We start from the raw sequence: 13,574 nt of genomic DNA, 5'->3' as shown, positions 1-13,574 counted from the left end.
TGGTCCCAGAAACAAAGGTATGCAAGGTTGGTTGTTTTTAACTATTATTATTTCTCAGCAAATAATACGTCAGTCAATAATGCACATGAACAGCCCATCTAACACTCATCCAAGATTTTTATTGGGCTGCTTTTTTTTCTTTTTGTCTTTCTCCTTTCTGTTCTGCAACACCAAATTCAATCCTAAAAGTGGCCCTGTGTGTGAGAGTATTTACCGCTAGGTGTCAGTCATATTACTCCACATATATAAAAGTTCCTGAGTGTATAGTGCAAGGTCAACGTGCTTCCACGCCTGTTGTTGCTCACGCAGCTGTCCGTTCTTAAAGAAGGCTAATGTCTTGTTGAATGGCAGTGTTCAGAGCTTCTTTGTTTCGTTCCACTTGCTTGTCGATTCAAATTTCTAACTATGACACTGAGGCTGTTGAAGGCCAGTCTCACATACGTGTGACTCCTCTATGCAGCTGGAGTGTTTTCATTTGTGCAGCAGAAAAGTGCCGGATTTTATGGTAAGGAATTAAGTCTGGATAGTGTTACTCGTTATAAACTTTAACAAATGTTTGCAATGCTAATATCTGCTGGTATAAATGGTGTGTGTCTGCTCTAAAGCGCAGCGTAGCAGCTATTAGGTGGATTTTGTACTCTGACTTTGCTTTGTTTTTGTGTGTTTGTTTGTGTGTGGGCGCGCGCGCGCGTGTGTGGAGTTGAGGAAACAACAGGTTGGAAAGGGGAAGTCATGGCAGCAGATATTTTGCTAATGAGAAAACTGAGCAGACTGAGACAAGTGACATATCAGAGTCACATTGTGAATGTTCAGAGAAACCAACGCCAGAGTGTCACCCAGACTCACCTGAAAGAACAGGTAAGTGTTCACTTGATGGCCCTGGTTTAACAGAAAAACCTTGCCATTGAATGACCCTAAACACCAGGAGCTCCTAAACACATCTGCAGTTACATGAAAGACTAAAATAAAGTTTTGCAGTTTGATTCGTCACATAGTTTCTATGTTCATAGTTGCATCGAACTCTTTTTAGGCATGAAATGACCAGCATTGTTGAAAAAAAAAAAATATATATATAAAGCTTCTATAAATTGATTTTAAATTGGATTAGCAGAAATGCATATGCTGGAAAAAATTTCTAGATAAACAGTACATATGAATATGCTGATGATCAGTCAAGTATTAACTTGATATATAAATATCACTATTTGTTTCTTGTAAGAACGTAGGCTGAGGAGTGAACGAGAAATTGTAAATTAAGGACTGTACACGAATGTAAAGCCTATTATTTCCCCCTCAAAACAACACATGCAAGTTAAAACATAATGCTTTATAATGCTTTTAATACTATAAAGAGAATGATACTGTAATCTATGAGAAAATGTTAGGCCAGACCAACCACAAGTTTGCTCACAATTATGTTTATATAATTTTTTTTTTTTTTTAAACCTTTTATCACACCTCTTTCACTGTAGTTTTTTGATGTGTTTCTTTTGCAGAAGTATAGCTGCACTTTGAGAACCGTCTCAACAGATAGAGGTGCTTTAAATTCAATCTACAGGTTTCCTTACATTGGCATAGGACTGCAAAGTACTAAGCATGTCAGGGCTCTTAATGCTCTGAAGGACAGTGCAAAGGGCAATGGAGCGATCAACAATTACAGCCATAAATGTTTGGGTAAAACCAGATGCAAGGTTTTTCGAGAGCTAATAAAGCCACAACTGCCAAAGTACAGCCAGACCTGTTCATTCCATCAGGATTGTTGGCGCTGGAGCGATGCAAAAAAAGAAGGACCTGATGCATCCAAGAAACACAAGCAGATGGTACAGTAGAAATTAGTACATTTGTTCCAAGCCCATAACGAAAGCAGAGTACTTCGTTATTTTTCTGTTAACATTTGATGTAATAGTCACAATCTGGGATTATTATGGTACTCATTCATAATTTCAGTTATATTTACACATTTCTCAATCAATACATAGCAGTTCATTGAAAGCTTTATACAGGCTCGGTGTTCAAGAATAAACAGCAGCTTGTAAATATGTACCTTTTAATACTACTATTTAACTTCACCTGATTTGGTTTACTAATAAAACAATGCAGTTAAATAAATTCTTTAAACACAGAATTATTAGTTTCTTTCACAGTAAGCAACAGTTTATTGATTTAATTGCCCTCAGTTTTGTATCTCTTCTGGTGTCCTATAGATTTGCACCTTCAGCTGTGATGAACATGTAACACAGCTTGCTTTTCTCTTTTAACATTAACAATGGGTAATGTATTCTCTTGCTTTTGTCTCAGCTCAGCGAGAGCTCCAGAGAGCGCAAAGTACCAGTTACAAGGCTGGGACGTTTGGCAAATTTTGGAGGTAAGTCAGTTTTATAGTCGAGTAATTGTGCAACACTTGGCGGTGAACACCAAAGGAATAATAGATAACTTCTAACCTTTAGGACTGGCAGTTGGGCTGGGATTGGGAGCTATTGCTGAAGTGGCAAAGAAAAGCCTAAGATCAGATGAGAAAAAAGGTATGTTTTCTATAAATATTGGTCTTTTTCTTTGACTGTGCCTGGTCATTTACACTGGGGGTATATAAGAATATAGTATACTGAAATCATAATTTTATAAAATTCCAATCCATACAAATATTACGCATGTGCAAATTATAATCATTGAAGTTAGCATGTATAGCATAATCAAAAAACACTTGGAACACAGAAATTTGTTTAAAAGGTGATATTTTGTTGTAATATTCAATATTTACATGTGAGTGCAAACCCGGACGATCTTCAGGTTGGACCAAGGCCAAAACAACAAACATGACTACTGTTGTTGGAAAGAGTCCGTAGGTTAGTACTTTTAGCCTTTGGAAAGAGGGGTACCCACCACTAAAAGCAAATAAGCAGACCATTTGTCACACAAGGACCATCTTATGATGGGCAAAGGCAAAGAGCTCTACCAACACAGTCTAAGGCCATCATGTGCAAGTGAAGGAACATCAGTCAACCAGCCATGCAAGACCAGGCAGTGATAGTCTGAGGATAAGGACCATTTAACAATCAGAGACAAACCTGGAAGCATTGGATGTAGCTGTCACAGAAATCCCTAGGCATACATATAACTCTAAAAACAGAATTTCAAGAGGAGGAAGCATCACCTCATGGGTCTCTCTTTTCCCATCTCTACTGAAACTGAATTGTTTAAGGGAGATTAATGAAGCAATGTTTCAGAAAATGGTTAAATTTTTTCTTTTACTATGATGATGAAACAGGTGAACCTTTAGCATTGCAAGGTTTAAAATGTAAAAGAGACTCTTCTTTGGATTTGGGTTTTTGAATGGTTCTGTCAATTACCAGAATTAAGGCCAATAAAAAAATATTGGAATAAATGGAAGCACAAGTCACCAGTGATTTTTCTTGAATATTAAAAAAAGAATGGGTAAAAACATATTTCAGAATATTAGCTAAACACAGAAAGATTTCATTTGTTCAGGAATAATTTCGAAGCAGTCATTTTAAAACAGACATCAAGTTATTAAATTTTAGTTTAGTGTTTATTCCTTTTTTTGTCATTCTACTTTATTGCACACATCTTTTGTATGGATTGGAATATAAAATCTGTTAGCTGTGTAGTTTTGTTAAGACTAATGTATGCACTGGAAATATATTTAATTGAACTCCTTGTTAATATGTTGGAATTCTCCCACTATAAGTGTACTCCCTTATATTGAAGTGATCTTTTCTGCAGGGAATAAAAAGGCTATACTTGATTCAAACCCGTTTGTTTCTGAGGCTAATGCTGAGCGAATTGTTCGGACTCTCTGTAAAGTCAGAGGAGCTGCTCTGAAACTTGGGCAAATGCTTAGCATTCAAGGTAAGATATTACTACATTATTATTATTATTTTTTTTTTAGGCATAATATCCACAGTGCTTTTTTTTTTTTGTGTGTGTGAATGTGCAAATTAAATATTTTAAATAATAGATTCATACATTTTAATATGCACTCACCAAACATGCAATTATCTAAACTAAAAGTTGCATAGCAGCGGTGCAATGCATATGCAGGCAAGCAATTACAGGTGGCATGATTGTTGGTGCCAGACAGGCTGAGATGTAGTGTTGAGCTATAGACCTCCACTTCTCTCCCCCTTGGGATGCAGTTTATCTATCTTCTACTGGATAGAACAGCATGATAATTCAACATGTCACAAAGCAAAATCATCTAAAACCGGTTTCATGCACACTAGATCTGAATCTAGTAGACACCTTGGGGATGTGGTAAAACAGATTTGCAGCAAAAAAGTGGACATGAAAAGTAATGTTATTTATATCTTGTGGAATCCATGCTATGAAGACTTGAGTCTCAGCCCAGTGTCAATATTGTGTTCCTAATAAAGTTCACTACGCTACTTTACTACATCCATGACCTGCCCTTGACGTTGTCTATACTGAATACTGCCCCTACTCCATGCCCACGATTGTGTTTATTTCTGTTAAGAATGTGGCAGCGTGCCTTGACGCAAATGTCATCCTGCAATATCACTGCAACCTTTCTGAAGGCATTAGAAGGACTATGTAGTAGCATGTGTGTTTGCTGAGCACCTTTACTTTTCCACCTAAATTGTTTTCTACCTCACTTGGACCCATGCCTTTGTTTGTACAGCAGCTGCTATGTAGCCTTCTACTTCACATGCCCAAAGTTATAGTTGTCATCTTTGCCGATAGCTGAAACGTCTATGGTTAATGCTTTCCATGGCCTCAAGCCATTTGGCTGGGTTTAAATGACATTGAGCAATAGATTTGTAATCCTGTGTTGCTTTAAATTCTGGCTCTTTGGCTGTTAGTGAAGCGACATATTGTAATGTACTTTTTTGTCTTTATACTAATTAAAGTGAAAGGTCCTCGCATTGTGAAATTACAAACTGCAACTATTAAAAGAACAATAAAATACCGTAAACCATGCAACTCGAGTATTTCTGACACCGAAAGCAGCTGGCATAAATGTGCAATAGCTGAAAATAAATGTTCCCCCGGCAGCTTCCCAGCCACTATTTTCAGCTGAGTCATATCTGTATCGGGCATTCACTTAAATTCTAATGTACTTTGCTTTCAGGAACCATCCTCTGAACCATGAGTTTATATTTATTTTTCTAGACGATGCTTTCATCAACCCTCAGCTAGCAAAGATCTTTGACCGTGTTCGACAAAGTGCTGACTTCATGCCCACCAAGCAAATGATGGTATAGTTCCAAATGTGAGAGTTTAAAAACTGCTTTCCCATGTTAAAAAAAAAGAGTTGCAGAAATGAGATGGCATATATATATATGTGTGTGTGTGTGTGTGTGTGTGTATATATATAAAATGTATGTGTTTGGTTATAACAAGTTGTAAAATGTAAGATGACAGCAAATTATGCCTGGCACTTTGTAGGAAATTTAATTGCAATGTCTTTCTGTGGCAGAAAACGGTGAACAACGACTTGGGGCCAAGCTGGCGTGATAATTTGGAGTTTTTTGAGGAGAAGCCATTTGCTGCTGCCTCGATTGGTCAGGTGCACCTGGCTAGAATGAAGGATGGCAGAGAGGTGGCTATGAAGATTCAGGTAAGAGAAGTACACTTGATAAATGTGAAACAATAAAACTAATCAATCAATAGGATGAGGATAGATAGATAGATAGATAGATAGATAGATAGATAGATAGATAGATAGATAGATAGATAGATAGATAGATAGATAGATAGATAGATAAAATACATTTCTAAAGGTGCTATTGACATGAAATCTTTACCAGATGTTGGTAAAACCCATGCAATCCACACATACAAAAAAAATCAAACCATAAATGAAGTTATGTGTAATAATGTGAAATGAAAAGGGGATCGTATTGAACACATGATGAAAGGGAGGTGAAAAAAGGCATGGAAAGCCAAGACTCCAGCTGAAATCAATCAGTAATTAGAAAGCAATCCTGCCACCTGTCAGTGCAAATTAGTATCAGCTGGTTCAATCCAAACTAATGGCCTATATAAAGGCAACAAGCGTATTGCTGCAAAACATACTAATGGCATTTGCTACAGAAGGATTTTTAAACTTCTTGAATATGGCCCTAATAGTGCTCACTGGAACATTCAGAAGTAGAAAGAACATTTCACCATATACCAGCCATGACCAGGTGCTCCTTGCAAGATTTCTGACAGAGGAGTGAAAAGTACATCAGAAGAATTGTCCAAGATTAAAGGACCACTTGTGGAACGCTTCAGAAAGACCTGGAATTAGCAGGTACAATTGTTTAAAGGAAAACAATACATAATACAGTGAACCGCCATGGCCTGTCTGTGCGCTCACCACGCAAGACTCCACTGCTGAAAAGAAAAGCATGTTAAAGCTTGTTTAAAGTTTGCTACACAACATTTGTACAAGCCTGTGAAATACTGGGAGAATATAATCTGGTCAGATGAGACCAAACTTGAACTCTTTGGATGCCACAATACACACCATGTTTGGAGGACAGATGGCACTACACATCACTCAAAACATCATACCAACAGTAAAGTTTGGAGGTGGGAACATCATGGTTTGGGGCTGTTTTTCAGCATACAATACTGACAAACTTCATATATATTTGAAAAATGTATGAATGGAAAAATGTCCCAAGACATTCTTGATAAAAATCTGCTGCCATCTACCAGGATGATGATGAAACCTAGTGTTTTAAAACAAGACCATGATCCTAAACACACAGCCAAGGAAAATAAAGCTGCTAGAATGGTCCAGCCGATCACCTGACTTAAATCCAATTAAAAATCTATAGAAAGAAATAAAGATCAGAGTTCATAGAAGAGGCCACAGACCCTTGAAGAGCTGATGACTGTTATGTAGAAGAATCGGCCAAAATAACACCTGAGCAATGTGTGCAACTAGTTTCTCCATACAGGAGGCATCTTGAAGCTGTCATTACCAACAAAGGCTTTTTTTTTTTTTAAATAAGTTATTAAATAAATCGTGTTCAATACTTTTTTCAATACTAGTTTGATTTATTTGTATGTGTGGATTGCATTTGTTGTTACATCACGTGAAACTTTCATGTCAATAGCACCTTCAGAAATATATTTACTGAAAAATGTGTGTTCTCAAAACTTATTTTCTCTGCTATATATATATATATATTATTTATTATTATTTATTGATTTACTTTCTAGTACCCTGGAGTGGCCAAGAGTATCAGCAGTGATGTGAATAACCTAATGGCTGTCCTCAGTATGAGTAATGCTTTACCTGAGGGTATGAGTTTTGTGTGTTTTGTTCTATTCGTAGTATAAATACTTTTAAAAATGTTGCCATCAGCTTGTTCTGTTTGTATGATATTGCTGCGCAGGTCTGTTTCCAGAGCATTTGATCGAAGTTATGAGCAGGGAACTTGCTCTAGAGTGTGACTATGTGAGGGAAGCCAAATGTGCCAAAAAGTTCCAGTGAGTATATGAAGTAGCAATAATTAAACTGAAAATGTTATCACATGCAATTAAATGTCACTTTCACACCACCTAATGGCTTAAATAATTCTTAATTAGCATTTTTCCTAATAAGAAAAGCACACTGAGGTTTTGGGTATGAACAGCTGGTGGATATAAATAATGTGCTTTCAAATTTAATGTCTTTTGAATGCAACCTCTAAATTTTACTCATTTGTTTTTTACATGATTCTTGTGGGTTCAAGGTAGCTTTCTGAGTGAGAAACTATTTTATTTCAAATAAAAATCATACATCTTCGACCATATTTGGCTACATCCCATCAACTAAATTACAAAATAAATGTAAAAGTAAATGCATGCTTTTTCAACTTTTTCTATCAACAGTTTGATTTAAAGAAAATTTCCTGTAGTTTAAAAGAAGTAAATAAAACTATACATATTTACCTACTTTATATACAATAGGGCTGCTTATAAAATCGGAATCAATAATCAGATTCTTTGTCAACAAATGGCATTATCGATTAGTTAGTCAGCTCAAGTTACTGGTTAGCATGATGGCAAAATAACACAGCAGCTTGTGAAATGTGGCGAGTACAAGCTAAAGGTGAAACTGCAGCACGGTGAACAAAAACTTTATAATCCCCATCATGTGAAAATGGTATAGTTTAATGAACTGTTATTGTGTAAACTGTTTGTAACATCGGGGAAGTTGCAGTAGATCTGTTCTGTCGTGACTCACAAGCGCCAGGTTGCGCAATCACCTCACTTGCAACATAGTGATAAATTCCGTCAAATCACTTAAACAACACTAAATCTAAAAGCAACAAATAACAGCAGCATTAAACGATAACATTTTTAGTCATTCTGTTGTGGTTTTACTTACTGGTTTTTACCTACTCTACACGGCCACTGTGAAGGGACTTTTTGAATGCACTGTATATAAATATTTATAGAAATAAATCTAACTTTTTGTAATCTAATTTATTTGAGGAATCGTTACAGCCGTAGTTGCAGCCATAATATACAATATTCTACACAATAATGAATACTTCAGTTAATTAAATTGATCTATTTGTGATTTATAGAGAGCTGTTGAAGGATCACCCTTTCTTCTATGTGCCAAATGTAGTGGATGAACTAAGTAGCCAGCATGTCCTCACTACAGAGCTGGTGTCTGGTTTCCCCTTGGATAAAGCTGAGGACCTGCCACAGGAACTCAAGAATGAGGTTTTCCATTCAGCAAAGCTGAAAAACTTACTGATGATAATTATAAACGTTGGCTATACAATACCAAGACTTTTATCTTGATGAATTTGAGACAGTCATAAAAAAAATGCCTTATGAACCTACAGCCCATAAAATCTAGACAGTGTTCTGCTTAATAAGAGTATTACAAGTATTGTCACTTATGTGTGCTAGAACTGATTGTACAGAACACATTGTAAGCCTATAATCTCCCGTAACATTAAGTGAGATTTGTCCCTTATTTAACTGTTTTAACTGAAGCTAATTGTTTTCTCATCTTTTGTGTACTGTACCAGATCTGTGAGCAAATTTTGATTCTTTGCTTGAGAGAGCTTTTTGAGTTCAGATATATGCAGACTGATCCAAATTGGTCAAATTTCTTCTTTGACCCACAAAAGCACAAGGTATGTATTTTTTTTTTTTCTTCATTATTGTGAATACATCATTAGGATTTACTATGGATATTGAGTATCTTTTTCAGGTTGCATTGTTGGATTTTGGAGCCACAAGGGGTTTTGATTCAAGTTTTACAGACTTATATATTGAGGTAAAGGGATTTAACCACTGTATGTGTGAATGCAATTGTTTCTTTACTTGCAGGAGCAGCATTGGAATACATGTCACTTATTGGATAGTACTGATCTATACTAATGTCTTCTTTCTCCCTGTTAGATCATTAAGGCTGCAGCAGACAGAAACAAAGAGGGGGTTTTACAAAAATCAATTGATATGAAATTTCTGACTGGTTATGAGTCAAAGGTAAGAATTCTCACAGGATAAAGCATTGTTTGCACTCTTAAGTTGAATCATGGTTTTCCATTCTACAAATGTTTTTCAGGCAATGATGAATGCACACGTGGATGCGGTGATGATTCTTGGGGAGGCATTTGCTTCAGAAGAGCCCTTTGACTTTGCCAGTCAGAGTACAACAGAGCGGATCCATAGCCTCATACCAGTCATGCTAAACCAGCGACTCACACCTCCTCCAGAAGAGACCTACTCTCTTCACCGCAAGATGGGAGGCTCATTTCTTATCTGCTCCCGCCTCAAAGCAAAGCTGAGATGCAAGAACATGTTTCAGAAGGCCTATGACAAATACTGGCAAGATCGACAACTACAAACCCAGTAATTATTTTCGTGGAGCTCATGGGGGGGAATGTGGAAAACCAGAATACTGAGGGGGAAAAAAAACTAACAAACAAAAAATCTTCGGCACTTCTAAATGTGCAATTTTGCTCTTTGACTTTATTTGTAAAACAGAACAGATTTGAGGTCTAACAAATGATTTAGAACAGTTATACCTTTTAAATAAACATATGTATGCCGTGAATATTGTCGGTTTGTCTATAATGTTTCAAATGAGATACTGTGGGAAACGTCAATATTGTAATAGAATGTAAACTGTCAATGTTTTCTGAATAGCATGAAGTATAAGGTAATAAACGTGCAGAACATTATCAGTCAGTTTGGCAATGCCAAGCCCAATGAGACTTAATTGTAAAGGATCCAGTACTGTATTTGATGATAATAACTATGTATATCATTTTTTTTGGCCACTCTTAAAAAGCATTCAAACCACAGCGCCTTTGAATTCTTCAAAATTCAGGTTGATTCATCTAATACATCATTGTTAATACTGTGACAATGACATGGGTTGTGAACATTCCTCATAAATGTGTTGAAAAATTTATGTAATAGTTTATATGGGTAAATGTTTGCCTTTTGTTAGATTTCCTGAAAGTGTGACATTCTAAATAAATGACTAAAAATGGCTTAAAAAACTGGAATAAAACACTTGAATACTATTGCAATTAAAAGATAGCATTGGGTTGACAATAGCCTTTTGTTTTGTGTCATGTATGAAGCTTTAACACCATACATTTTTTTGGGAACATGGTTCTAGTTTTGTATTTTGGACATTACAGCAAAATGAGTGACAGTAAGATAGTTAAGCAGTTAAAACATTGATTGGAAGCTTCTATATACGGATACACCGACCAGGCATAACATTATCATGAGTAAATGAATAACACTGATTATCTTTTCATCATGAATCATGGCACCTGTTAGTGGGTGGGATTTATTAGGCAGCAAGGGAACATTTTGTCCTTGAAAATGATGAAGCAGGAAAAATGGGCAAGTGTAAGGATTTGAGTGAGTTTGACAAGGGCCAAGTTGTGATGGCTAGACATTTGGGTCTGAGCATCTAGAAAACTGCAGTGGTCTGTATCGATCAAAAGCAGTCATGGTGCGATCCAACAGACGAGCTCCTGTAGCTCAAATTGATAAAGATAATGCTCGATGGGTCAGGACTGTTTTGCAGCAAAAGGGGGACCAAAACAATATTAGGGAGGTGGTCATAAAGGTATACCTGGTCTGTGTATACTAAATCTAGTGTAGAGGGAAGAGTTGCTTTCAGTATTCATGACGTGGCCCATTAGAAACAAACAATGTTTGCTATTTATGAAAATGTTGAGAAAGCCATGCTTTCCAGGACATTCACCTGGAATAGTTCAGTCCATTGAGTCATGGCACTCGTTGCAGGAAGCCATTTCATCAGTATATTCTTCTATCTGAATTGTGATGTTGTGGAAACTGAATTCAGTCTGGAGCAGCTTTATCATATCCAGAAGTGCTGTATGTGTATTGGTTTGTTCATCTGTGGTAAAACATTATTTATTCTAAAACAGTGCAAAAATATAGTGTGAACTACTCTAAATAGTAGTTCTGCTTGCTTTTTTATTACAAAATGAATAGAATACATCACACAAAAGGGAGTATTTATTTTAGTTACCGTCATTATTTTACGTGTTAAATGTCACACTGTTAAACCTATGTTCTTTTCATAAGCAACTAAATATAGACTTACCAATGAGAGCATGAACAGACATCTGATGCTGAGTCATGGTCAGCGCCCAAATGTGAAGACTGTGTGTAGCTTTGACTCCTTTGACTGATAGCAGGGTGTCTTTCACAGAATCATAATCTATGCCTGGTGGTGTTCCTTCAAAACAAAGGCATAATGTTGTGTTGCTGTCGTCGGAAACATTTTTTGACAATGTTGTATGATTTACTTACCCTCCATTAACACTCTAAAAATGTCTTTCAAAATTGTCGTTGTTGTTGCAACAACAAGTATGGAAAAGAAAAATGTACAAATAGGATCTGCTATTTTCCATTCAGGCTGCATGGTGGGGAAAGAATATATTCTCTTAAATGTTTTTAATTTTTTTTTAAATAAAAAAAGACAGATCTGCTATGCCTAAAGGCTTCATTAAATGGCCACTAACCCGAAAGTAGATGATCATGGCAGCTAGCAGAACACCCAGACTCTGCAGCAAGTCTCCCAACACATGGATGAAAGCTGCTCTTACACTGGTGTTATTGTGATCATGGCTGTGCCCATGAGACACTGGGGACTGGTGTAAAATAAATGCCATTCTTAAAAAAAAAAAAAAATCCAACATGAACACAATGTTAGTTATTATATATTCTAAAAACCAAGTGTGATAATACACTAAGTTATTAAACTGATGTCATCAAACCACTTACAAGATATTTACCAAGACAGCACAGACTGAGGTGATAAGCATGGCACTGCTATGTATTTCATAGTCGTTATTTATGATCCTCTGGATGGCAATAAACAGCAATACAGCAGTCACTACCCAAATAGACAGCACTGAGAAAAGCCCTCCCAAAATCTCTGTGGAAAATTCAGTAAGTGGGTAACAGTAAGTGGGTAACAATAATTCAGCTGTCTGTTTATTAAAAACTAAGCAGATCATGTCAACAGGTCAGTAACTTTAAGTCATCATTATTCAGGCCTCTAAAACAAATTAATAAGCAAAATTGATTATAGATATAGAAAAGCTCAAGAACGTGTTTTTTTTTTTTTTTTATTAACAAAATGAAAGCAATGGACTTGAGTTAATGAAGTTGTCCAACCTGAGCGGTGCCAACCATAAGTCAGGCTTTTGGAAGCAGGTTTTTTTGAGATCCACAGTGAGAAAAGGCTTAGCAGAATGCTGCCAAAGTCAGTGAGAAGATGGGCTGCATCAGTCATTATAGCAAGACTATGAGCAACATAGCCACCTATTAGAGAAGACATTAAAATGATAGACTAAATATTTGTAAATGCCCAATAAGAATACATTTAGACCAGTATTTCATATATGATTTTGTCTGTAGAATCAACATAGTTTTGTTTTATCTCAAAGTCTAATTATTATATTACATGTAATTACGACATCAAACATGTTCAATAACAATATTTAAAATATCCTTACCTAGGAGTTCTCCGATCAAGAAGACTAAACAAATAATGCATGTAAATAGAAGCTTTTTCTGGGCTACTAATTTCCCATGGTTTTGACTGCATACTGCTCGGCTGCTTTGACAGTGTAAAGGTATCAAATGTTCATCCTCAAATTCAGTGCTTAGATAGTCATCCATCAACTCATCAGAGGTACTAAAAATGCACATATATATATATATATATATATATAAAAAAAAAAAAAAAATATATATATATATATATATATATATATATATATATATATATATAAAATATAAAAAAAACAACCTTTTAATTATTTACCTTATTGTCTGATAAATAGTTGATCTTTTAATGATTTAGGATCTAAAATTGTTTGCTAGAATTTTCATAAAATAAATTGTAAACCCTCTTAAAATGAACCTCATTTAAACAACTTACCCCAGAAGAAGGGAATACTGAGTATTTTCCTGCCTTGTGAGTTGAGCCTTTACTACATTGACCATGGAATCAGCTTTTCTAAACCAAATGTATAAAAGCAGCACAGACTCTTCATACTGGAAGTTTCCATTGAGCACATCAAACAAAA

The 13,574-nt window shown here is 35.9% G+C and overlaps 2 protein-coding genes across 4 annotated transcripts; one reads left to right on the top strand and one right to left on the bottom strand.

Annotated features, from left to right (window-relative positions):
- Nucleotides 1-240: 240 nt before the first annotated feature.
- Nucleotides 241-10,490, top strand: coq8ab (coenzyme Q8A-b). Of its 3 annotated transcripts, none has more exons than XM_083545013.1 (15): nucleotides 241-505; nucleotides 701-858; nucleotides 1,497-1,820; nucleotides 2,299-2,365; nucleotides 2,448-2,522; nucleotides 3,742-3,867; nucleotides 5,149-5,234; nucleotides 5,456-5,596; nucleotides 7,195-7,276; nucleotides 7,371-7,464; nucleotides 8,550-8,691; nucleotides 9,006-9,113; nucleotides 9,191-9,256; nucleotides 9,382-9,468; nucleotides 9,548-10,490. In XM_083545013.1, the coding sequence occupies exons 2-15, from the start codon at nucleotides 733-735 to the stop codon at nucleotides 9,836-9,838; spliced, it is 1,815 nt and encodes a 604-aa protein (XP_083401139.1). In that variant the 5' UTR covers nucleotides 241-505; nucleotides 701-732; the 3' UTR covers nucleotides 9,839-10,490. The 3 variants fall into 3 exon arrangements, with proteins under 3 accessions (XP_083401139.1, XP_083401141.1, XP_083401140.1); XM_083545015.1 differs by having other exon boundaries at nucleotides 367-505; nucleotides 716-858; XM_083545014.1 differs by having other exon boundaries at nucleotides 390-517; nucleotides 716-858.
- Nucleotides 10,491-11,068: 578 nt separating this feature from the next.
- LOC310728001 (proton-coupled zinc antiporter SLC30A2-like) lies at nucleotides 11,069-13,564 on the bottom strand. Its single transcript, XM_083545018.1, has 8 exons — nucleotides 13,427-13,564; nucleotides 12,999-13,180; nucleotides 12,658-12,804; nucleotides 12,262-12,415; nucleotides 12,000-12,150; nucleotides 11,788-11,893; nucleotides 11,579-11,713; nucleotides 11,069-11,368 (listed from the first exon to the last, which is right to left on the bottom strand). Exons 1-8 carry the CDS (start codon nucleotides 13,489-13,491, stop codon nucleotides 11,223-11,225), a joined length of 1,086 nt encoding a protein of 361 aa, XP_083401144.1. The 5' UTR covers nucleotides 13,492-13,564; the 3' UTR covers nucleotides 11,069-11,222.
- Nucleotides 13,565-13,574: the final 10 nt, after the last annotated feature.

The sequence above is a fragment of the Silurus aristotelis genome, assembly GCF_946808225.1.
Source record: "Silurus aristotelis genome assembly, chromosome: 6".
Lineage (NCBI taxonomy): Eukaryota > Metazoa > Chordata > Actinopteri > Siluriformes > Siluridae > Silurus > Silurus aristotelis.
This window is presented reverse-complemented; position numbering and strand designations above follow the sequence as displayed.

Bases quoted from the DNA above. Each gene is read 5' to 3' on its own strand.
- coq8ab (XM_083545013.1), top strand. From the start codon at position 733: ATGGCAGCAGATATTTTGCTAATGAGAAAACTGAGCAGACTGAGACAA. The intron at 5,597-7,194 runs GTAAGAGAAGTA...TTTACTTTCTAG, and splicing joins AGGTGGCTATGAAGATTCAG to TACCCTGGAGTGGCCAAGAG. The intron at 9,469-9,547 runs GTAAGAATTCTC...AATGTTTTTCAG, and splicing joins TGACTGGTTATGAGTCAAAG to GCAATGATGAATGCACACGT.
- LOC310728001 (XM_083545018.1), bottom strand. From the start codon at position 13,491: ATGGTCAATGTAGTAAAGGCTCAACTCACAAGGCAGGAAAATACTCAG. The intron at 12,416-12,657 runs GTTGGACAACTT...AATTTTCCACAG, and splicing joins TTATGGTTGGCACCGCTCAG to AGATTTTGGGAGGGCTTTTC. The intron at 11,714-11,787 runs GTAAGTAAATCA...TTTGTTTTGAAG, and splicing joins TTTTAGAGTGTTAATGGAGG to GAACACCACCAGGCATAGAT.